This window comes from Anabas testudineus, chromosome 3 (genome assembly GCF_900324465.2).
Source record: "Anabas testudineus chromosome 3, fAnaTes1.2, whole genome shotgun sequence".
Taxonomy (NCBI): domain Eukaryota; kingdom Metazoa; phylum Chordata; class Actinopteri; order Anabantiformes; family Anabantidae; genus Anabas; species Anabas testudineus.
Window position 1 is genome coordinate 7,455,734 of NC_046612.1, and position 25,544 is coordinate 7,481,277.

Consider the following 25,544-nt stretch of genomic DNA (forward strand, 5'->3'; position numbering starts at 1 on the left):
AGTATATCAGAGTGCAGTTACTGGTCATACCGACTTGTCCAGTGTTTTTCCTGCTCGTTTTTGTTGCCTGCTGTTCTTTTCTCTCTCCTCTTTCCACTCACACGAACTGGTCGAGGCAGATGACCGCCCACCCTGAGCCTGGTTCTGCTGCAAGTTTCTTCCTCTGAAGGGAGTTTTTCCTCTCCACTTTCGCCCAGTGTTGCTCAAGTGGGGTTGTTGGTTTTTCTATGTAATTCTGTATACAGTTATATTTTCTAAGGTCTTAAACACTGTAAAGTTCCTTGAGATGACTTCTGTTGTCATTTGATGCTATAAAATTGAATTGAATTGAAAAGGCTTAGCCTGAAAGCACCATATGACAGAAATAATGAAAGCATATCTACAAAAGTTGCTTTGTTGCCACGTTTTTGTTCTGCATAAATGTCATAAAACTTATAAAAACTTAAAGATATAACCAATATACCATTTGGGTGATTTATTATACATTTATCATACAGTATACACAGACAAAAATGTAACAGGAACCATACACAGAAATGTAAACCAGAAAAGTGGGATTAATAAAAAGCTTTATGCAAAACGAAAGTGAAATACTGAAAAAACATAATAAAAACATCACAATTAAGTCAAGTTAATATAAAATTACATCCAATTAAAAAAACCTTCCATGTTTTCTTGTCAACTTTTGTTCACAAATGCTGAAAGGCCAATTATAAATTACTGTCCTCGTTTGTCCTTTGCTTCTTAAGCTCCCACACTGACCTGAACGCTCTGACAGCTAACACTGCACCAAAGATGAAAACAAACACCCCCAGCACCCCGAAGAGACCTCCTGCGATATCTGCACCATCGAACTGACACCCATAGCCATTATAACCTTTACTCTTGTACATTTGCTCTCTCTCTGCACAGATGGGGTTATTGTAGATTTCCTGCACCTTAATAAAGTAAAAAGCTAGTGCAGGGATGTAGCCGAGTCCAATCAGAAGGTTCAGCAGAGCCTCCCCAAGAAGCACAGGGGGCCAGCGGTAAGGGACTCTGAAAATCCCCAAGGCAAGCATAGCACCGGCATAGATCATTAAAACACCACCACAGGCCATAGTGTAGACGTATGGCGGCCGCTTGAGCTGATAGAACTGCTGGTCCAGTGCCTTCACCTTCTCTGCCTCGGCTCCAGTGAAGGCGTTGGCTCCACCGTAGTAATAATAGTAGAGTCCACCAAGGCTGGCCACGTCACGGTAAGTACTGTTGTTGCTGTATGGAACTCCTGCACAGATGATGAGAAGCAGATTCACAGACACCTCCATAATCTGGCAGAGACCTGGGAGGTGCAGGATAAACACAAGACTGACATGAATTTAATGTAAAACACATAAACATCATAAACCATGAGCATGTAGTAATCTAATGGGCAATTTGTTGACATACCAAAGGATTAATCAGTTAATTAGGCAAATGATGAGCAGACTGAATGTATTTGTTTTATATGTACAAATGGAGATGAATGGTTATACAAATTATACTACAGTAAATTATCCAATAAAGTGAGACAACAAGCACTGTACCCTTATTACTTTTCAATTACTGTGCACTTTAAATCTGCACTTATAGTGTACAATTAAAAAGAGGAAATATATAGACAAAGTATATATTAAGTGTCATATTGTTAAATATATCCTTGCCTCTGCTGGTTAAGATATATCTGAGATTGTACAGAGCTTGTCTGTGTGGTTGCTCATAATACCCCTCTTCAGAGTGGTACACTGACGTCTCTCTGGACCTACAAAGACAATAGAGATTTAGATGTGATTATTTTTGTATTTTACATGTACAATAAATGAAATTTAATTAAATACACAGCATAACCCTTCCATCAGTGGTCTTTAGTCGGTGTGAAAGACATGACAATGAGTGTGGGGCCTTGTTTATAAAAAATACTGGGTCCCTTACAGTCTTGAGGGCCCTTCATGGTTGTAGTCTCTGTAAGCAGGTGGCTCCTTGTCAGAGGCAGTTGTCATGTCCCTGTGTCTGTGTTGTTTGGCCGTGCTGTCACCAGCAGAGCCTCTCCTCTCCGTGTCTCTCGGCTTCTGGTTACGACCTCTACCATTGTACGAAGAGTGGTCTCCATTTTGTGAATAGTCCCTGTCTCTGCTCCTGTGGTCTCCGTACACATCACTCCTCTGGTGGTGCCTCCCCCTCTCTGGCATCTTCATATGCCTACAATATCAGATTATAGACCCCAATCCTATTACAGACTAATAAACAAAGTGGATAACTGTCTTGTATCATTACAGCTGCCATTGTGAACGGCATGAAGGAACACTTCATTAGGTATGAGGAAATGGCTGCACAGGCTTCTTCATTCAGAAAAAGGCCGGCAGGAAAGAAGGTGGTGACAATTTGGGGGCGCACATACATCAGTAGGACATTATTACATTATTCATGAATGTGATCATAAACAAGAGAAACATTAAACCAGCCAATTAAATCAGACTTCTACTTATTTAAACATAATTTGATTTTAACACATGAGCCCACACCACAGGAGAGACGTGTTGACTTTAATTGAGCTACAATCCAATGCTCCAGCCTTCCCTGTCTCAAAATTCTCCGTGTTTCACTTTAACATTTGAAAGAAAATGCGAAATTAAAAGTTTTGGGCTGGTGAATAATGCAAACTTACGACTTTTACATAGCAAGGAACTATTCCCTACCTTTGGATGTGTTGTGTAGGCTGCGCAATGAGGGGTTAGGCTCAAAATAACAACGCAGCTTTCACCGACTTCCTGTGTTTGAGGTTTCGTTCTGCTTCCGCTCACCTGTGTTGAGCCACGCCCACTGATTTCAAGGTAAGTCCTTTAAAAAACAAAACAATATGACATGTCTGAAATGGGCTAAATTAAAGTTCTTAGTCGTTTTACATAGCTTTTACAACTCAGGGTATGTGCAGTATGTTGGATGTTCACATTATAAATATGTAAATAAAAAAATATATATATATTTATAAGTATGTCTGCTGTTTATGACAGAATAAAACTTGTCAACAACATTTTTCACTGTTCAGTTTAATACCGATATGACAGGACACTAGCAGCTTCGCTAGATGTCAGTATAATATATCTAAGAGATGTAAGCAGGTTATATTTAATTTATTTCAGACTCTACAAAAACAAAAATGTGCGATTCATGCTCCAACCCGGATGTAAACGCACGCGGTCACGTTCCAGTCAGAAAACTTCCAGCGTTTCCGGCGAGGCATAGCTAGATTTCAAAATAAAGGTCGTTTAAGAGTGCCACACCATGTACTTACATGATACAGTTTTCCAATATGAGTCATGACCACTAGATGAGGATGGAATTTGCATGTCAATAAAACATTTAAAACCCATCAATTAACGTTGATTATCAGTGATTATAATAATTTCCAGTCCTATGATTACCTTCACAGCAAGTCTGGATTTACAGCCAAAGCAGGCGACTCACCCAGGACATCATGACCGCAGGGATCCCAAAAAACTGTGCCAATTAAATCAGTGTTATGTTTAGTAAAAACACTAATTAAGATCCATTTAACTAATGTGATAAGTAGATGGATTGTGAGACAATGGACCTGTGACCTCAACACTTCAACACGGGACGGAAGATACCTAGACTAAAAGAGTTTATTTTGTGCTTTTTTGTCACAGAGATGCAAAAAACACCAAATATAAACAAAAATAAACTTGTTTGTGACCATGGACCTGTTGTCTCATAATCTGTCCACATGTGTGTTCATGGTCATTTTGTGTCTCTGTGAGTGAGATTTTTGCATCTGAAACCCAGCGCGTCTTCTTTTTACCTGACCTTTAGCCTGTGTGTTAAAAAGTTGATCCTTTATCAAACTCTAGTTGTGCATTTGTTGCAATGTGTGCTTACATTTCGCATATTCCTAAATTAATATGCTTGATTAAATGCAAACAGAACTCTTCCGCATCTTCCTTTGCACTTACATTTACACACTGTAAATGTAAATGTAAATGTCTATAAAAGAAGTCCTGTGTACACCTTTACCTTAGCTTTCCATGCACTGTGCCCACTGTGTGATTGGACAGATTGGTCCCACTGCAGCATTGGAGATAAATGTTTATATATATATATATATATATATATATATTTTTTTTTTATTGTGAAATTTATCTTGGACTTTTATTGTGAAATTTCAGGGCAAACCGTCACCGGAAGTGTTAACCGTTATTCCTCGAGCTCACGCTGCCGCTACAACCGACCGCGCGCTGGCCGAGCTAGCAAGCGAAGAAGATGCTCGATAGAAATGGCGGAGACGGTGAGGCGAGTAGCATGAGGCGCTGATGCATTACATGGAGCAAAACGCATGAGTGCCAGGACAACGTTGGGAAAATGACAATGACGTCGAAGTAGGACACCTTCTGTAGCTGTCATTTCAAACTTACAACACCTTCCCGGGAGAGTTTTCATCTTGTCAGCGGGGGAGAGAGAACCTCACCGGGAGCATGGCTTCTTATAGCAATCAGGTAGCTATGCTAGCTGGCTAGCGTTAGCCTGCATAACAACTCTTGTTGCATGCTGTTTAACGCTATTTGTAGACTCCCGACCCGCCCTCACTTATATATTATTCTTACAATAAAAGCCACACACTATACTTGCAATTTGTTGGAGTGAGTGTCGCTGTTTAGAATACCTGGCTAGTCGTGTCATTGAAAGTGTAACGTTAAGTACTGAAAAGTGCTTGCTAATGCCCCTCTAAGCCTCATTGAAACACCACCAGCATGGAAGCTAACTGGGCCTAGGTCTCTCCATTCAAATGATCTAGCTGTATTATTTGCTCCAGATTTTAGGACGCAAGAGAGGAGTTTAGCTAAACAACACGAAAGTGCATTTAAGATAATCTTAAGGACGTTTTGGTGCGAGATCCCGCAAGTGTCATGTGTTATTTCCTAGAGGAAAGTGACTATGAAAACTGCTGCGTGTTTGCATGGCCCACCTGCTCAATCAGGCCTTCTCACAGCGTTTATTTTCATAAATGGAAATACCTGCCAAATATTTATGCCCTGGGTATTTAGAAAGCATAATGGAGGGTTTGCGGAATATTTTGCATGTGATAGTTTGTCGTTTGTAAGCAGTTGTGAGCTAGGAACCAATGTTCGTGCTGCTCCTTTAGCCTTTAGCTAGCTAACAGCCTCGTATAGACGGTGTGGTTGTAGTTTGAAGTCAGCCCGCTAGCTGGTTAGCTAAATACAAATGCGACGGTGTGGGCCTCCGTTGATAGCTGAGATTTATTTGATATAGAAACACTTAAAATCAGGATTGATGATGTGTGCAACTGGGTGAGATTGCTGCTACTTCCTCGGTCTCCGTGTGATTAGATTGTAGGGAATTCAGCAGGTTTTGTGTTATTTCTGAGGAAGTTAGCTAGCTCATGTGGGAAGGCCCATTTTGAAGCAAAGCATGCAGAGACACGCCAAGTCTGAAGTTTCTAGTTGTTGACTGAATGAAAGTTAAACTTGAACACCAAAATTCACTCGGCAAAATAAATCATAAGCTAGAGATACATGCTTCATCGGGTTCAAACACTGGTTGACACTTCAAGAAACGTAACTTCCATAGAGAGGGAACTCTAACAGGAGAACATGCTTTCATGCTTCTTCCTGACCTTTTATAATTGAGTGTTTCTATTGGCTTACTGTTCAGCAAAGTGAAAGCTTAAGGGGGAAATCAGCTGCTGCGTTTCTGAAACACAATCCAATGAGTGGTCGTTCATTTACCCATTGATATAGAATCATCCTACCACAAGGGAAAGCTATTTTCTGATCAATTTACATAGAAAAACCAGGGTAACACAGTAGACTTTGCAACCAGTCGAATTAAGTATTAACAGACATGACTCTACCTTAACAGTCTGCCAGTTTCTCTGGCAACCCCATTTGGACTTTTGTCAACTATTTTGTTTGGTCTAGTTACCCCTGTTGGTAACCTTTTTTCTTGTTACAAAAACGAATTAGAATAGCTTGCAGACCGTTTAAAGTGTTTATGTGAATGGCATATTAATGTTAAAACTGATATCAAGGCAGCTAAATCCAAATGGAGGAAAAGTTGTTTAACTGGCAGTGCAGCCAAATAATCAGAGCTGCAAAACAGGTAATTCTGGAAATGCATATCACTATTGTCGTGTGTATCTGCACCTAGTAATAAAAAACTGCTTTAATCTGACAGTTTGCAACTGCTTACAATATTTTGTGTATGGTAATGAACTACCTTGCAGATTTGTCACCTATGCTAACATTTGTTTTTTTTTGTTTTTTATACAGATAGTCTAATGATTAAAGATCAGCCACAGTGAGAGATTACAAGAGCTTTTACTTATCATTTTTAGGCAGTAGTTTGTTTTAAAATCTGAGATTGTTGAAATAGTAGCTATTATATATACTAGCAGGTTTACAGATACATTTCTATAGTTGTTTAATTATGAAATAGTTTGTCAACAGTTTTTGTAGAACCACTGTGTATGTCTGGGTTATGTCTTTTGGAGACATAATGGAAACAATTTACGTTGAGGTGACCTTTCTTTGTTATTCCCCTCAACTCACCATCAAAATAGTAAAACGGCGTCAACATTGAGCATCTTTCAGTTTGATGTCTGCCTGACACGGATGTACTCTCCTGAGATTAAAAATGCAGTCATGTAGAAGCATCAGAACAAACCTCATTGGCTATGTTTACTGTAGTAAGGAATAAGTTGCCCAATAAAACTGCATGGCTCTTAAGTGCTGTTGCAATTTGTCACTGTTATTGCAACATGCTCCTTCTTTTTGTAATGTTTCTTTAAAGTTCAGCCTAGTGCTCTGCCAAAACATAAATCTTTGAGATCGTTATGTTTACCACCCTCATAGGAAAACAACATACTTTATTCACAAACAATTCAAACTATCATCCAAGTTGCCTAAAGCTTCCAGCTTAGTCATGAACAATGCATAGAGTCAAGTGCAGCTTCCCGTTGTGTTGCTTTAGTCCAGAATGAAATATCTCAGCATTCATCTGAGGTGGTTTACTGTAGATACTGTATAATGTTGAGGTACCAGTACTGGATTATTTTTTATTTTTCTTACTTTTACTCCACAGTTCATTATGAAATTGTACTCTTTACTCAACTACATGTACTTGACAGCTTTACTTACTAGTTACTCTGTGCAGATGTAGATGATTGATTTATTTGCTAAATGTGTTTTATGTTGGAACATAAATCAGCTTCATGCTTATTTTTGACTATTGCTTTTATTGAAATTTATAGAAATTGCCTTTTTCATAATTTTCTAATTTAGAAGTCTGTAAAATTTAAATAAATGTTAACTTGTCTGGTACATGTTGGTGTCAAACAAATTTAGTACTGTTTAAGTGAGGGCAAGATAGTAGTGTAAGCAGGGCCTCCCTAATAAAGTGGCAGTATAGTAGTTAGTGGGGAGATGGTGTGGAGATTGTTAGAAAGTGATTCACCCAGCCAGTTTATCTTAAGTTAACATAACAGCACATTATTTAATTTATAACAGCAGATTAGGCTGGAAATTGTCATGGCCACTCTTGTATCTTTAAAACATAGTAGTCATCACGAAGTTCAAATGATAACAAAATGTATGATTCATTAAAAACTGAAATGGACCAATCATGTCAATAAATGGTGTTGCCACATTGTTGAATATCTAAGAATTTGACTTTGACTGATAGCATATCTTTAGCTATCTCTACGGTCATGCTTCTGTATATTTCATGCTTTGCTTTTTATCAATGTGTCCCCCCTCTTACTACATCACACCAACATGCAGACACAGTCATGCTTCAGGGATTAATTGAAAACTTGTCTGACCTTATTTGTAGTGGTGCGGCAGCATTTTCAGGCTCAGCCAAGTTGTCCATTAATAAAGCTGCATTCCAGTTAGGAGAACAAACACTAGTGCTGTCTGTGTCCCCTGTTAGCCTACATGTCTGTGGACGTTTCTGGGTATCATAGCTATGAGAGATTATGAGTCATCCTAGGTTAGCATATATTCACTTAGTCATGATTTTAATTTCTAATTATTAATATTACATAATTTCACAACATTGGCATGAACAATTCTGAACTGGAATATGTAGATTTGTTGTTGAGTTGTGTATCATGCTAACAGATGTGTCTTTAGAGTCACTTTTAGGGTCTTTATCTATTTTTGACAAAGCTATTGATGGTAGGTTTTTGCTTGACTAATTGTTTCTAGTGGCTCTAGCACATTATCATCATATATACCTTATTATAACTTTGTAAAAGTAGCATTCATGACAGAGCTGTTTTATGGCACTGCAGGTGTGCCAAATAAAGTGGCCAGTAGGTATATATTTTATATTTCAATACTGCTCCAGGCCTGTGTCTGCCATGCTGGGCCTTTCCTATAACCCGGTTGTGTGCACGTGTGGTGTCGTCACTGAACTGGGTTGAAATCATACAGATGGCTAATTTGTTGTAATCCTCAGTCCAAACGAACAGCAAGGGAAGCTTAGTGTGGTACGTGTGGCATGCCTGCAGAAAGAAGCAAAGGGACATTCTTTCTGTTGTGCTTGTATTAACCATCCCGAGGCCATTGGATTATGGCTGACTGTTTGTCGCTTGTAGTGCCGTTTCAGCAATGTGGGCCCTCGCGTGGGGCCTCGTTTGCAAAGAGTTACATATGCTTGAGCTGCACTTTCTTTTCTATGTGCCACCCCTTTCACGTTCCACTGTTTATAGCACTGAGAGGATTAACAGCATGGCTAGTGAGTTCATTTCACCTTCCATGCACATGGACACTTAGGTGGTACAGTGCAATAGTCATCCCTCAGAGGAGTAGCACAACTACAGTATGTCATCCAGGTGAAGTTATCTGGAAGTTGAGTCTTGGCAACTGGACATCACACATGGCCTGAATAGTGAAATGAAACCAACCTGGAGGATACATTTGTACTAAAGAAGATACTTGGATCAGTAGTGAAAAGTTTCTACCTAATGCGAAGGAAGTCCAGTTGATATGACTCAACATCCACACAACTACAATAAATGAAATATTGAACTGTGTCTGTAAAATTTTTGAGTTGTAGCAGTAACCTTTTTAAAGAGGTTAAAGTGATACAACATCCAACTATTTGCTGATATAATTCCCACCCACAGCACACTTGAGTACATCCTCCCTATCCTACTGTTGTGATTCGCGTTGTCCATACAGACCCGCCGCCACCTATTTTCTTCTTAGCTATTCTTCTATCCAAACCGCAGGTCACGTCTTGTTACTCAGGCTTTTCATTAGTTTTAGTGCTTTTTTTTTTTTTTTTTTTACAAAAGAATATATATTACTGGTTGTTTACTGAATGTCACTTTACCAGAGACAGAGCTTGTCGTGCTGAAATTTTCATTCAAAGACCAGCAAACATTTAAGTAGTTCAAATGGGTGAATGTCCGGTGTCTTTGCTTGAAATGTGATTCAAGAGAGCAGGTTGTCTGCACATTCTTTATATTAACCCATAGTAAGAAATCTAAAATCTTCTTAAATCTGAGCTCTTGGCGTTTATTGTTTATGTATAACACTGCATGACTCATCATTTCATGTTGTGCTTTACCTTTGCACAAGCGATCATTGCAGACTTGGCTGGGTGAGAGTCCTTGTACCTAGATATCCAATGACGGCACCTTCTGAAACTGTTCCAGCTATGTGGAAAGCCCTGTCCTTCACTGTCGATATTATCTGACTTTTCTCTTGAATTTGATCTTTTGCTTTGATGGCATGATGTTGAAGTTTTTTTTTTTTTACATGTTGTGTCATGCTATTCAAGATCAGTGACCTACTTAGAATTTGCATTAATTTGGGAAATAAAATATTTAAGTCGAAAAAGGTGGATTTTTACAGCATTGCGTTTCTTTAAGTAATAGCTGTATTGATTTCTTCCCACAGTACATCTTCGGGGAATTCAGCCCTGATGAGATCAATCAGTTTTTTGTGACTCCACGATGTTATGTTGAGGTAAGGAAGTTTATTTTTACAGAGTAATAGTTATTTTTACTTTAATACATCATTATAAACCTGCTTGACATGGTGATTGACCCTTTTACAGGTCAGAAAGCTCCTTGACATGAAAAGAAAGTGTTAAGATGGAGGGAAATGTACATTTTCTAATCACTAGTAACTAATTAATTACTAGAACTGATGCTCCAGATTGGCTAAACATGTCATTAAAAAGGTGCCAGCAATAATTGGCCATGACAGTTGTTTAATGTTCCATGTGGCTCCTTATTATAATGATTGATTCCCCAAATTATAATTTTGCATGTGATTGTAGCACCACTTTTGGTTCTTGTCTTTAATCAAATCAAATGTTTAAATGATTATTAACTTTAGGAAGTGCTGTTTAATTATTATGAGTCAATGATCTGATTTCTCAATAGTGCTGTTTAAATATTTTTTTTAACACCTAATGTTTAATTTTGTCTCATTAGCTTCCTCCGTTCAACGACAAAGTCCCATGTGTCAGTCAGTCTTCTGGTATGTACTTTTCATATACAGTTTGTTTTCTGTATTAAATACCTTCATCCCACGAGCCGACTCATGTTCTTAGTTGATATACCTGTAGTTTTTTTTAAAAGCAGACCTTTAAAACTACCTGAGTTGCCTGGCAGGGAGATGCTTATGTGATTATTGTGCATATTTGTGATACAAATGCATTAAACATTGTGTAAAGTAAGATACAAATTTCTTTATATTTTGATTATTTTTTAATCAAGGATTAAGTAATTTTCATTATTTAAACTTTAAGCCACCAAATTATGATTTTTATAGAAGCCACCCTTTTTTTAAATGGTACTCATTTGCTCATGATGTTTGCCTTACCTTGATTTGTATTGATTATTTAGGAAGTTACTGCACTCCTGCTGTACCTTATATTATGGAGTCTATGGGACTGCAGGTTTGCGGTGAGTTAAGGAGTCTGACACCCTGTGGCTTGACTAGCTGTTGTTCATTTGCTGTAAAACTCAAAATCCAGGTTTCAAGAACTGGTGGCTTTCTAAACCTTATGCCTGTATTCTTTCTCTTGCCTTTTGGTAAAATCTGTAGAGCTTTGCATGCTCAAGATACTGTGAAGTATCTTACCTTCTCTTGCATATAATGCATTTTCACCACTGCAGGACTCCAAGTTGAATTAAAATTGGATTTAATCTTTAAACGATTTAACAGTCACAGCTTGAAGGCTTAAGGGCATAGAGATGGTTTTATGTGATTGCTAACATGTGTGTACATATTTACCTTTCATTGTTAGGGTTTTACTGCTGAATGCATTTTATACTCATGAAGTAAGATTTCAGTAACACTAACAGAAGATCTTCTAATCTCACTAGAGGATGTAACTGCTGTTTACGTACCCCCTTAACCCCTGCTCAACATCAGGGTTTGCAGTTTGGGTGACCATTCAGCTGTGTCATAATGAGACTTGGATGACTTTTCTGATTTGCACTTACTAATGTTTCCTGTTGTTTCAACTTTTCACTTTGCACCTGTCACTGTGTAATAATTTAATGTTATGCTGTCATGCAACATATTTGAACTAAACAATGAAGAACATGTGTTTGATAAAATTACTTTATTTTGGGACATTTTGATGAGAAAACACAGCTACAGACATACATTTATGAATGTGGAAAATAAACTAACCTGGGTTTGTTTTGAATCTATAGCCACATGAGCAAGCTGCAGAATATTTTAATTATGTTTATAAGATGTTGCCATTGGAATACATTTGAGTCATTTCAGTCTTTGGTGCGAAATTTTCAAGTTTGAACAAATCAAACAAGCACAATTTAAATAGCATAACAAAACTAAGGTTTTAAGTGGTTCCTACAATAACAACTTCATGACAAACATCTTCAGTACTTAGTAAAGCACATTTATATTATTGCCTGCTGCTAAAGTAATGTACAGCCACTATTTTTTGGTTTGTGCTGCAACTGCCTTTCAGGTGACAGTGATGGCCACCTCCTAAGTCATATTTCTAACATTCAGTCAAATGTGACACTCAACAAACCCCCAACCAGTTCAGGTATTTGATGTGTTCTGTTAATCAAAGGCTTGATTAGTTGTACCAGGTGTGCTTGACACAATACCTGTAGTATTTTATTCAGGAGGATAAATAATTTTGAGACTGCAGTCATCATTAAAAGTTGTGTATTGTATAAACATTACTTGTGTTAAACTATGTAAATTGTTCTTGTTTGATGAGTACACAATGTTTTACTATAATGAAAGTTTTTATTCCTGTGTTGGGAGTATTAAATTACCCAAACTACAATTCCCTTTCGTACAAATTATAGTTCATTATATTATATATTACTGTGCCTGCCTTCTACTTGTTAGAAAATGAATATCATTGTCATGTAATCATATCATAGAATCTATAATATGTCCTGCTCTGCCAAATTGCAAATGTTGAATCACCCCACCTCTGGGATTCACATAATCCCAGAAGGAATGCAGTTTAGTCAAGCATAGACACAACAGTAGTTGTTGAAGCTAAAAATGGGCTCAGCAGGATTTATTTCTTTTTATTGGTATGTTGGTTCTTGTCAGAGAGCTCCCACGGCCCCTTTCGACAGACTGCCTACTTCACTACTGTGAAATGGTTTTTGTTTTTTAAGTAACAATCTCTGCAGCAGGGAGCAAAATGCATTTACAATTTACTCTGTCAGTCTCTGACATTTTGTGTTCTGGGTTTAGGCTAAATTTAAAAACACAAATGTGGTTTTCTAATTGTTTGAAATGTCATCTGCAGCAGAAGACTATCAGCACATTGAGTTTGGCGTTGACGAGGTGATGGATTCCAAGTCTATTGGGGTGAATGATCCTTTATTCAAGGTTTCGAGCACCCTCAACCCCCAGGCTCCAGAGTTCATCCTGAGCTGCCAGTCAGCACAGAAGGTCCAGCAGAAAGCTCCTCCGGCAGCTGATATCCCTGATGGAACCCACTTCAACTCGCTGGATGGCCCTGACGCTGAGGCCTCAGCCCTGGACAATCACCAGGTTTGCCAGGACATGGATGGACTCCCTGGCAGCCTGGGGCAGCGAGAGAGAAAGAAAAAGAAAAAGCGACCGCCAGGGTACTACAACTACCTGGACCCATCAACTGGCACCACCACCAACAATAGCAGCAGCGCAGCAGATGGGACATCTGTGACAGCACTGGTGAACGGACATGCACTTAGTGGCTCACACCACGGTGCTGAGGATGTAGACAGTAAGACATTGTCAGGGACTGAACTTTGCCCCCCTGGGTCTGTCTCCACAGCAACACCAACAGCTGCTGTGGCAGCAACCAAGTTTTCCCCCTCGTCCACTGCCAATCAGAGGACTTGTGATAGCCCTGATGACTCTTCTTTGGAATTTACAGGTGGAGCTGCCTCTTTGTCAGATGGCAACAATGCAACTTCCTCCTCTTCATCCTCCTCTCAAAGCAGAGAGATGACAGAGGAGCCGAGGACTGCTGATCAGCAGCCAGATCATTTGGCTCCACAGAGCCCTGAACTTTCAGATATTGTGCACAGCCCCCGCTCTAAATCACCTCTTCCTTCCTCAGCTGCTCCCTCTGTCGCCACTTCCAGTACAACTACTGAACTGGAGGGAAGCGAGGAAGCAGACAGTGAGGTAGCCAATGGGCTGGCAGAGCCTGATGCCACACTCGGTGTGGATGGACACAAAGAAGACTCAGAGAGTGGGGATCAGGCTCAGCCCTCCCCAGACTCTGCTGCCCAGCCAGTAGTGGCAGAGCAGGTCAATTCGCCTGCAATTCCAGCTGCACCTACTGCCAACCTCCCTAAATCCTGGGCTAGTCTCTTCCACAACTCAAAGCCTCTGCCTGGGGGCCCTCAGGCCTTTGTGGAGGTAAAGAATGTTGTGGAAGCTGTATCTCCCTCTGTTGCTTCGCCAGAGCAGCCTGAGAAAACGGGGGAGGTCAAAGAAAGCCCTGTCCACGTATCAGAGGATCCTATGGCCCCTAAACTTGCAGGTATTATAGAAAGAAGCTCATTTTACCTGTTTTGTTAGTTGAAGTGCTTTGGTGCAATAGACAGTTGCATTAAATTAGTCTTCCACCTGGTGGCAGCGTTGACACCAGTGAATTCCTCTGAGAGTAAAAACTTAGATTTTTAATGTTTTAGAGGAGTGGAAGTGATAATTTACTAAATGTCATGCTGATGAACATTTTATGTATATTAGGTCTGAATGGCTCAGTGCCTACTTTGCCACGTAAAAAAAATGTATAGACATGTTGCATTCATGTTCAAGAAGGGAACACTAGATGGTGGTACTACACCCTGAATAGCAGTTGATTTTCAAGTCACCAGTCAAATATGTCTAATCCTCTTTCTCTCATTGTAAGTAGACGGCAGTCTAAGTAAGTAGTAATTGTGAAAAGATGAAATGTAACAGTATGTTATGAAGTTGTAGTGCAGTTGAGATGCCACCATCATTATGATGGTTACTTTACATTCACGAATAGTCAGCTCACCCTTCAGATCTTTAACTCCTAGAATACCCTGTTTGTGCTTTAGAGACAGGAAAGACCAACATAAAAACTATTTGTCTTTAAAACAAAGGTAAGTATTCACAATTTCAGCATTTATTTAAATGAAACATCACTTCATCCAAAAAAAACATCTTATTGGTCAGCACAGATTAGAAAATAAGGTAGTTGTGTGCAGACAGACACGGGTACATATACACTGTCTTACTATGTTACAGTATCGTGAAGTGTGCTGAGAATTGTCAATATAAACTTATTTATGCTTCATGTATGTTTGATTCAACAGAGGGGTTTGAGACTAAGTGATAAATTGTTTCTGTCTGTGCAAACGGTTTTCAGAACACTGCCCGTCTTCACTGCATTACATGGCAGTTATTGGGTGTAACTTGAAGTGAAAAGTGCAGATGAACATCGTGACTACATACAAATTATTTCTAAGCACTAGAACTAATGGCTAACATTTACTGAAAAGCATAGTTGAGTCATTTTAAACCTCTAGGTCCTTAATTCTTCCCTCTTTGGGAGAAGAGTGTTATAATGCAAGACTGCATTCAGCAGTGTAATGGCAGATTGAAATTATTTCTTCTTCTTTTTTTTTTTTTTTTTTTTTAACTGTTTTGAGTACTTAACATTTTAGTAGGTTTTCAAATGTGGGGATTTAATTGTTTAGTCAGAGCTCTTTCTGAACCTGGGAGAAAACGGCTCTTTCAAATACACTAGTAGTAACAACAGCCACATATCAGCTGTTAATGTTAATTGTGTAAATAGAACTGATACGATTGTTTGATATGGCGTAAGGTGCATTACTTAAGCTGAGGTTCACGTGGGTTAGAGATGGTCAGAGATTTGTAAAATTTAAAATACAGTAAAATGTTGAAGAGTAGATGCACCTAGTTCACACAGCTCTGACAGACTGCACTCTGCACCGCAGTGATAGTGCAGTCTGTCATCTCAGTATGCCACACCTTTACTTACACGAGGGGTGATTAAAGTCTTTGTGGGTTTGCATGACCCACTGGTACTTTAGTTTAACAGCTTAATACTGTTTTTGTCTTTGCTTTAAATCCACATTACCTTAGGACATATTTAATAACAATTTCACTAGAAGTCAAACACTGGCATGATAAATGGGTTCTAATTAACAGAGCTACATACATTTACAAAAGAGAAATGGGTCAATTTTAGTCTCTGTTGGTTCCAGTGTAAAGTGATCTTAGTAATCTGCACGTGTTGTTATAATGCTTTGGGTTTTTTTCTTTTTAATGATGTAGTTAAATTACAGACATGCACTGTACAGACTTTACAGGTACAGGGCTAACGATTCATAAGCATAAATGTACTATTTGTGTGTGTGTATGTTGGCTCTGTAGTCAAAACTACAGATAGATAAATTATTTATATATTATTTGAAAAGCAAATTGTGTTAAAATGTCCACGTTACCATGGGAACTGTGTTTCCTAATGACAGTCTCCCTTCCTAGGCGTGGCACAGCAAGCTCTTTCTTTTTTTCCGACAGTCTCATGTGCCCTTGTCACTGGAGGCAGGAATAGAAGATGGAACATTTGTTTTGTTTAAATGAAAATTTTATTTGATTCAGGATTGATCTGGTTCACTATTCTACACTATTATGCATGCAATTTTACTCTGACATGGGTTTAAATTGTTGGTTGCAGTTGCATGGGGCTGCCTGTTTAAGGACATTGTCTTTGTTTGAATCCCCAGAACTTATTGAGAATGTGAAGTTGATACATAAACCAGTGTCTTTGCAGCCGAGAGGACTGATCAACAAAGGAAACTGGTGCTATATCAACGCTGTATCCTTTCCTGTCTTTTACCTCTTGTTAGCTATTTATAGACTGTGCAAAGCCAAATAGCACAAAAGACAAATGAGCTCAAGTCCCAGGCACACCCATAGGTGTATTTAAATTGTCATTGTGAAATGCTGACACTTAATAATGGAGTGAGTTTAATCTCTGCCTCAAAACATTTGAGAAAGTAGGAAAGTGCTGCTTTTTATTTTTAAAAATGCAAGTATCTGCAGTTTTCTGTTTTATTTCATAGTTGTTTGAATATATTCAAGCTAAAGAAATCATCCTGGACTACAGGAAGTATTATCCAATAAAAATAATTGTTAGTTGCAGGTATAGAACTAATGAAGAATTTCACACTTCTCTTTGCTCTGATTAGATCAACTGAAAAGCTAAAATTAAAAACATTTCAAGTTCTGCTATCCTCCGTGACTCTGCACGCTCAGACCCTACAGGCCCTGATTGCTTGCCCTCCCATGTATCACTTGATGAAGTCCATTCCTCTGCATAATGAAACGCAGAGACCATGCACCTCCACACCCATGATAGACAACTTGTAAGTAATGTTTCCACAAGTGGTAATCAAATTACTGCAATGTTTCAATCTCTCATTACTGTTCCTCTGTGTAACAGTGTAAGGCTGGTGAATGAGTTCAACAACATGCCTGTGCCATCTAAAACTAAGCAGCAAGGTAAGATGTTACACAGCATGTTCATAAACATTCATTACAGTGTTGTCAGCATCACTGATGGAGGATTTTTAACTGTGTGTACAGGTGTTGGCGAAAAGACCATAAAAGACATACGACCTGGTGCACCTTTTGAGCCGACGTACATATACAAACTCCTCACTCTCATAAAGTCAAGCCTCTCTGAGAAGGTAACTATTCTGCTTCTGGAATCTCATACACTACATGTTTACTGTGAAGCAATGCTTCGTGATGATGAGTTTTTAGTTTTTAATGGAACGGCCTCTGGAACAGACAGTGCTTGAAGGTGATGTTCTAGTCGTTTTCAAGACAAATTTTTCAGTTCACAATTTCACAACTCACCTGAGTCAACCATGCTGTGTCAGGTCTGATTCAGTTTTTAATGAATGAAATGGTTTAAGAACCATGAATGAGTTTTATCTTATAATACCTAATGAGGCTTACACTCTTATTTTATCACTTTAAAATCTGCATGCCAGTCAGTTTGCACACTGATGTTTTATATGGCAATCTGCGTTCTTGGTACAGTGTTTTAATTGGTGCTGATCTCCCTATGTTCTTTCAGGGTCGACAAGAAGATGCAGAGGAGTATCTTGGCTTTACTCTCAATGGATTGCACGAGGAGATGCTGGCATTGAAAAAACTCATCTCGCCACAGGAAGAGAGTAAGCATCTTTTCCTACCTTAATATCAAAACCCTTTCACTAGGCAAATAAGGTAATGAGGTCATCACAGAAATCAGCTCATTGAATTCATTCATTCTGATGATTATGATGATGTGATTAAAAACGGATGCCATTTGACACAGACAAACCCACAATTCTTTAACAATAGTGTGCACAACTACAGGACTCATGCAGCACTAGAAACAATATATTGATTTTCAGTGTTTTTCACAGTTTATCATCACCTGCTATACTATTCTTTCATGATGTTTATTTATTTTTTTTAATAACAGAGGCTCCAACACCCAATGGTCCTGAGTCCCAGCCAGGTGTAGAGGAAGTTGTTGCTGACAAAGAGGAAGAAGGAAGTGAGGACGAGTGGGAGCAAGTGGGCCCCCGAAATAAGACTTCCATCACTCGCCAAGCTGACTTTGTTCGTACACCCATCACTGATATCTTTGGAGGGCACATTAGGTATGTTCACAGGTTGTTGTTGGATGGGGAATGTTTCTATGTGCGTAGTCTGTTGTGCGCACAGTTGATAATCAAGCCTCTTGGAATATTTGTAAATTGCCCTGGTCTGTGCATATGGGTTTGGTTAATGTTTTTTAACCTTTCTTCCTGGTGTCATCACAAATGGGTCTGCCATCGGTGAATTCCAGCTTTCTCCAACAAGCACTACAGTCCTTCAGAATAACAGCCACTGTGGCCTGATTGTGGTCAGAAGTCTCGACAGCAAGATGTGGGGCACCCATTCACAAACAAAGGTCTTAGCTTTCAGACAAATAGGAAAGTTAAGGACCTGTGCGGGGGTAGCCTTACTAAATAATATGTTCTATGAGGTTCTGGTCTGGCAGAGTCCTGGTTTACAATGGTTGCACAGTGTTTTAAATGATTATTTTCTCTGCAATGGTTACAGCCAGAGAGAAATGGAATACAGAAGTGTGTGTTTACAGAGTGTGGTGTGTACGCCCACTGAGCTTGGCTTAAACCCTTAGACTTCTTTAGGCACTAGTCACAGTGATTGCTTTAACTTGAACAATTTAAATTATTTTTCCCCCCAATTTAAAGTATCTTAGCAGAACCATTCAACAATCAGGAAGAACTTGGATGTTACATTTTTCCGCTTAACCTTTCTGGGTCAGATGTTGCAATCAAGATGAGCTTGGAATAAATAATACAGGCTGATGCACAATTCCTGTGTCCGCAATTTAATCTTGAATGGCTACAGAGAGTAGGGTAGAAAGTATGTTTTAGAAAGAAATACCGGTAATTAACACCAATAAGTGTTCAAAGAATGCAGCTGAATGAGGTAGTATGTACCCATTTCACACAAGCTCACAACTACATATGATTACATTTAGCACCAATAAGGATCCATTATGACTGGTAAGAATATTGATAATTGCACATAACGGACACTATTGCACAAAATTTAGTTGTCCCAAAGTACCAGTTAAAAACATCGGTGCTCTATACATTAGGTACATTTTGAGAAAAGAATTAAGCTGCAGTATTCACTTTAAAGGGTGTTTCAACAAGCTTTTTATTGGCCTTTTACTCACAGCTTTTATTACATGCATAGCAGTGAGCATAGAGGACGTCATCTGGCTTTCCTCTTTACTCTCCTGCCTGATGTTTGTTCTGTGTGTGAGCAGAGTCCTGCCATCAATTACTGACAGACAGTATTGTACAACTATATTTTCAGACCCGCTAATCTCACTCACTGCCCTCTTTAAGTGCCAATATAACGCACCTGGTTGAGAACCGATCCAGCATTCCTTCTTCTCACTGTTGTCAAATTTTCAGAAAATGTGCACCAGGAAAGAAATGCGCATGGACATAGCCAAATGATGAGTTTAAAAAGAAAGATTACATCACTGACGGTTTGATCGATTGATTGTTTCACCATCTGTCATTGATGCAGATATTGAAATAGTTTGCACCACTGATCTAGGGTCTTGTATGTCTTACAGTAAATGTCTTATGAGTATTGCTCCTGTTTTTCAAACTGCTTATGTTTCCTTGTCAGATCGGTGGTGTATCAGCAAAACTCTAAAGAGTCAGCCACCCTGCAGCCTTTCTTCACACTGCAGCTGGACATCCAGTCAGAGAAGATCCGCACTGTCCAGGAGGCTCTGGAAACCTTGGTGGCACGAGAGTCTGTCCAGGGCTACACTTCTAAAACCAAGCAGGAGGTATGGATAAAGTGCACTGTTGAACCCTTCAAGTTGTATAGTTGTAGTCCTTTTTTGTGAGTGCACAAGCGCTCACTATGAATGAGGAACATACTTTTCTGAAAATAGCACAAATAGTGAGAATTAAGCTGGAACAACTGGTGCAGGGAACATGATGGGCATCTTTTTGTAATCTAAGCCTGTTGTTGTGGTCTTTGGAGAGACATTTAACTTTGCTTAACAATGTCGCTAACCCACTTTTGTCTTATGTACTTTCAAAAGCCACAACTCACTGTTTTAAAGAGCTCAGCGAGCTATAGTGTTTCCAACAAAAAGTTACCCTTTGTTCCGTTCTTGTTTTCATCTTCTTTTTTGTATTGAATTTCCTCTTAAGTCTGCAGTTTAGGTTTATGTTCAAGTCTTCCTTGGATGTTTTATTACTGTAACAGTACGTTCTGACTGCAGATCTTTCTCTTATTTTGTCTTTGTTTTTAGATTGAGATAAGCCGGAGAGTGACTCTTGAAGAGCTGCCGCCTGTGCTGGTGCTCCATCTCAAGAGATTTGTTTTTGAAAAGACTGGAGGCTGCCAGAAACTGACCAAGAACATTGATTACCCCATTGACCTTGAAATCAGCAAAGGTATGGACCCAGACTCTTGTTGGTGTGTCTCTACAGAGCCAGTTCAAGTGCACTGACCAAAGACTGTATACACACAAAGTAACAAAAATAAGTAAATAAATACACACTTACACAATGGATGATTCATTCGATGAGTTGGAGTTGAACAATTAACACTCTGCAACAGATGGTGTTGAAAAAGACAGGGGGATGAGCTGTTCTCAGGGGAAATGATCTATCTGCTCAGCTTGGGACTGACACGTGAAAATGTCACACAGCATTAAACACTAATTAAGTTGGATTACAAAATAGTCTGCAGCTGTAACTCTACATAAGATGACAGTGGACAGCAGAATGAATCAAGAAAACAATGATGCTGCTGAGATAGTAAACCATTTTTCTCTCTCTCTTTTCACTGTTTTGTGCCAAAATATTTTAAAAACAAAGGTCAGTGTTACTGGATTTCTGCTCCATAGGATCTGCTGCCTTATAACAGGCCGTAGCTGCAGCTGAACATAACTTGTTTATTCTTTCTCATTTGAGCTTGTAAAAGGTTGTGTAAGCTCTCATTGTCTCCAGCTGACTGTCAGGCTCCTCTTCGGTTTGCGAGCCTGATGGATAAATTCACTTAAGTCAGAACATTCTTCTGCAGTATAAATCTTAATAGTCCAGCAGGTGAACAGGGTGCAACACATCTGTCTTTGTTAAATTTAAGCGGTGTTTTATAACTTCTTGGTCTAATCAGTGGATTTTCCCGACTGATACTTTTCAGATCTCTTGTCCTCTGGAGTGCGAAGCAAAGTTGTGAAAGGCCTAAGAACTTACAGGCTCTTTGCAGGTTTGTTTGTTTTAACTTTAATCTGTCACATAATTACAACTGCTGCAAAGCTTGTGGTTTTCTTGTTTTTCTAGGCTGGGCTAAGTTTTATTATAATGCAAGTCAGGAATGAGTAATGATTTAAATAAAATGCCCCACATCTCTCTAATATTTTTTCCTTGTCTCTCAACCCAGTTGTCTATCACCATGGGAACAGTGCGACAGGCGGTCATTACACCACGGATGTCTTCCACATTGGTCTTAACGGCTGGCTGCGCATTGACGACCAGGCGGTGAAGGTCATCAACCAGTACCAGGTGGTGAAGCAGACTTCAGAGCGCACCGCCTACCTGCTGTACTACCGCCGCCTCGACCTGCTGTAGACACACATACACATCCCGACATACACCAATATTCAGAGATATTCACAAACGCACTCCACACTGACATGCCCAAAACGCACTCATTGACAGCACAGTACATCTACACGTGACACAGACACACCAAACTAATGAACAGGAACACTGCCCAACTTGTTCTCCTGCAAGATTTTCCTCTTCTTCCCTCCTGTCCCTGCTTTCCTGAGAGCCAGCTTTTCCAGCACCCTTCTCCTTGTCTCTCTTTTCGGATAAAGAGAAACAAGTTGCATTCACAAAAGTTTCCCTGTGACTGCTCTCTACTCTTTGCACCACTGCTGTTGTTTTTGTTTTTGTTTTTGTTTTTGTTTTTTGTCTTACTTTAAAAGCAGCAAGCAAGGACTGTTGAATTGACAGAGGCTGGGTTGAGGTTACAGGTTAGAACCTGAGACTCACCTCTGACTGAGCCCAAAGCTTGGCTCAGATAGCGAACAGTGGACTCAATCACACAGGAAGAACTATCCACCACAGGCTGCACGTGGACTGCTGGGGTAATTTGTCTTGTTTGAATTACCTTTTTTAAGGAAATAACCTTGAAATATCAGTGTTTGCCTTTTAGTAAAGGAGAACTGTTGGCCTAATGAATTTGCTGCAGTTTCAAAGCCTATTTGAGTTTGCCCTAGTGCATTGAAAAGGCCCAGCACCAGCATTATCAAGAGTCCATCCTCCCAGGCCAGATTGTCGTCTTTGCTGCCACCAACAACAACTCCTCCTCAATTTCCTCACTTTTATGATGCTTTTAAATCGAGGTACCACTTGAGCCATCAAAAACAGGAAAAAAAAAGATAGGTGGTGCATCAAATGGGAATTGAAACGCTTCCTTGTTTGAGAGGTCCTTGTTATGGTATCTGGGTTTAGATTTAGAAAGACTATCTAAAAAAAATAAAATATTAATGCGCTTTAGAATTTAATAACAAATAAGCTTCTGTACACAAAGTATAAACTGATGATTACAATATGACAGGCAAATGCATATTTTGCAAATATCTAGATCAAAATGTTAAAAAAAAAAACTAAAAAAAAAAAACTAAAAATATAAAATCTAGCCGACTGAAAACATGTTTGGGTCCTGAAGGGCTGCGCTAGTTTTTGGACTTGAGTCTAAAAACGTTTCAGTTCTTGCACTGGAGAGATGGCAACCGATCAGGACGTATTCCACTGCAAAGCCTGTCCTTGTTTACTTTGTACATTTCCTTCTTGATCCATTCATTTTCTTTTGTCTAAAGGTTCCACCTGTGTATAGGTGACTTATCAGTGTAGTGTTGAGCCACACCACCCCTCTGACCCCCCAACTCAGCAGAATGCGGGGGCTGCCTTAGGTTCAGTGTGATGTTTTTCCACTCGGTGTACGAGTCTAAACCTAATCAGATGGCAACAGCGAGTTTAATGTCTGCGAATAGTTAGAGGAATGTGCCTGACACCTCTGTATTTATTCTTTAGTGGCTCAGCGTTTCCTCCTGATTGAGGGACACTGGGTGTTGAGGGGGGAAGTGGGACTACAACTGTGCTAAGCTCTGCATCAAGACTCCAGACATGCGCACAAAAGGAGATAGTATTTGCTTTTGTTGAAGTTATTAATTTTGGATCATTCATTGATTGTCATGAATTTTGTTTGAGTTGCTAAAAGATGTTGGCTTTTCCTTTTCTTTTTCTTTTTTCTTTGTTTTGTTTTGTTTTCCTTGGGTCATTGATGATTTGATGACCCCGTGCTCTTGCTCCCTTTAGACAAATATGCTTGCATTTGATTTGGTGTTTGAAAAGAAATTACACAGGCTAAAGCACAACAATGAATAAAATTGAACTAGTTCTTTGCTTGATATTTATTTCCACTTTTGTCATTTTCTCTTTCATTATTGTTTAGTTTTATTGTTTTGTTTTTTTTGTTTTTGTTTGTTTTTCTATTAATTGTTTTGCGCTCAAGACCCATTTCATTCCAACCACCAGTGTCAGAATCTCAGTATTAACACACAAATCTTTGAAGTATTTTTACTTAGACATCCAAAAAAAATCTCTTTTCATTCTCATGACTGCAGTTTGTTATACATACCTGTCCGTTAAATCCAGCGGTGAGGCTGTGATGATCCCACATTTTCCCACTTTAGATCAAAGTGTAAACGTTTTTCTGTATACTAAGAGCAGCACATGGGTTTAATTTAAAAGTAACCTTCACCTGTTTGTACGTTCACTAAGCCTGATCATATTCAGTCTTTTCAATTTGAAATAAAACTTAAGTAATTTCAAAGTTATACATGAGATTTAAACTATTTTTAACTTGTGTGATAGAACATTATGTGGTGCATATTGACTCGTGGGTTTCAGTCAGAAACCTTTCCCAGACAAACCAAAGGACAACATTATGTAGGCCCTCCTGCCTTTTCCTTCAATTTATCACCACACTTTATTATACCTTCTCCATCAGAGGTCTCGTTGCCACGTCTCGTCACAGTCCACGACTCATTTCACACAGGAAACGGCATGCTGTTTAGACAGTCGATACATCTTATAACTAACGATTCAGTTCAGTTGTGCTGCTGGCTTTGTAATCATTTCTGCACAAATTGTGACTTTGTTGATTTGCATATTCCTCCCCCCTCCTTTTCAAGAATGTTTTGACGTTGGGACTTTGAAACGGACACCTTGAGCTTTCTGTTGTACAGTTTTATCTCAGTCTCTCACGGCTGGTCAGGAAATGTGCTGGCGAAATGCTTCAACAATGTCTCTTTTCAGTATGCGCTCCTAACACTATTGTCTGCTGGGAATTGTTGGGGATATTGACCTAAAAACATCTATACTGTCTTTTAATTTCAAGCCTCCAGCATTCTATTTTGTTTATTGTTCAAATAAAGGATTGTGCAAAAAGCAGTTTGCTAATGAGATGTAGTCCGACTACTTGGCTTTCTCATGATACAGTAAATCCTGCAGAGCGACTGCACTGCGGCCTGGACAACAGAACAATGTGCACAATAAACCAAAACAACCAATCGGGCCAGAGACACTGTTAGCTGGGCTCTTGTATTCTGTGTGTACACATTTTCTAGTATTTGCAGTATGTTAAATCTCCTCCTGTGGTCTAGTTGGCTGCCCGAGTGGCCACTCTGCTCTCTTTAGGGCCATGCTGCACAGTCTCCTTTTTGTCTGACAATTACACGTTTGGACACCCACCGATAGATCGCCTATGCTCAAGTATCTCCTCCTGCCATGTTTACGGGATCTTAATGTATGTATGTATGTCAGCCTGCTCCCCGCAGGCCTTTTTAAGACTCCAAGCGGTTTGTTGAAACTGCGTAGGACATATTTTTCAACACAAACCAGTAATTTTAACATTTATAGAAGTGCCCGAGCTGCCCACAGAATAGTTGGAGTACAAAACGTTACTTTTCTGCCAAATTCATGTGTTATTCTAATATTTAGGTAATTAAAACGAGGCTCAAAACGATCCAGAGTCGAGTTGAATAACCCAAAGTTTAATGCTCTCTCGGGGGCAACTAAAGACAAACCACAGGCAACAGCAAAAGAGGAGAGGGGTGGTTCTCACATCTGCGTGCCACACAAACACTTCAAACTTTTGTAACTGTTGAGTCATGTGTTGTAGTAAACAGACATTAGGCCCGTTGAGCAGAAACCACCACAGCTCAATACCAAACAGGTGCGATTGAATAATGTTTAAAGCTCCTCAAGGCCAGTTTCACCAAAGTTAGATTAATTCCTCATGCTCATGTTGACACTGTGGCACTGGATGAATCTCACCGTCCACGTG

At 39.3% G+C, this 25,544-nt stretch overlaps 2 protein-coding genes across 6 annotated transcripts; one reads left to right on the forward strand and one right to left on the reverse strand.

The window, feature by feature from the left end:
- Positions 1–482: 482 nt before the first annotated feature.
- On the reverse strand, positions 483–3,169 carry marveld3 (MARVEL domain containing 3). Its single transcript, XM_026377716.1, has 5 exons — positions 3,073–3,169; positions 2,715–2,856; positions 1,951–2,217; positions 1,683–1,780; positions 483–1,321 (listed from the first exon to the last, which is right to left on the reverse strand). The coding sequence occupies exons 3-5, from the start codon at positions 2,211–2,213 to the stop codon at positions 711–713; spliced, it is 972 nt and encodes a 323-aa protein (XP_026233501.1). The 5' UTR covers positions 2,214–2,217; positions 2,715–2,856; positions 3,073–3,169; the 3' UTR covers positions 483–710.
- Positions 3,170–4,232: 1,063 nt separating this feature from the next.
- Positions 4,233–24,661, forward strand: usp10 (ubiquitin specific peptidase 10). 5 transcript variants are annotated; one of them, XM_026377711.1, is made up of 16 exons: positions 4,233–4,529; positions 9,963–10,031; positions 10,505–10,550; positions 10,919–10,978; positions 12,019–12,099; positions 12,829–14,058; positions 16,298–16,389; positions 16,830–16,939; positions 17,017–17,075; positions 17,160–17,263; positions 17,659–17,758; positions 18,052–18,232; positions 19,791–19,956; positions 20,431–20,575; positions 21,327–21,392; positions 21,567–24,661. In XM_026377711.1, the coding sequence occupies exons 1-16, from the start codon at positions 4,509–4,511 to the stop codon at positions 21,752–21,754; spliced, it is 2,718 nt and encodes a 905-aa protein (XP_026233496.1). In that variant the 5' UTR covers positions 4,233–4,508; the 3' UTR covers positions 21,755–24,661. The 5 variants fall into 5 exon arrangements, with proteins under 5 accessions (XP_026233496.1, XP_026233497.1, XP_026233499.1 ...); XM_026377712.1 differs by having other exon boundaries at positions 12,832–14,058; XM_026377714.1 differs by lacking the exon at positions 12,019–12,099 and having other exon boundaries at positions 4,234–4,529; positions 12,832–14,058.
- The last annotated feature ends 883 nt before the right edge of the window (positions 24,662–25,544 follow it).

Excerpts from the sequence above, each read along its gene's own strand:
- marveld3 (XM_026377716.1), bottom strand. The coding sequence starts at position 2,213 with ATGAAGATGCCAGAGAGGGGGAGGCACCACCAGAGGAGTGATGTGTAC. Across the intron at positions 1,781-1,950 it reads CATGAAGGGCCCTCAAGACT|GTCCAGAGAGACGTCAGTGT; the intron begins GTAAGGGACCCA and ends TTGTCTTTGTAG. Across the intron at positions 1,322-1,682 it reads ATATATCTTAACCAGCAGAG|GTCTCTGCCAGATTATGGAG; the intron begins GCAAGGATATAT and ends TGCACCTCCCAG.
- usp10 (XM_026377711.1), top strand. The coding sequence starts at position 4,509 with ATGGCTTCTTATAGCAATCAG. Across the intron at positions 19,957-20,430 it reads CTTCTAAAACCAAGCAGGAG|ATTGAGATAAGCCGGAGAGT; the intron begins GTATGGATAAAG and ends CTTTGTTTTTAG. Across the intron at positions 20,576-21,326 it reads TGACCTTGAAATCAGCAAAG|ATCTCTTGTCCTCTGGAGTG; the intron begins GTATGGACCCAG and ends GATACTTTTCAG.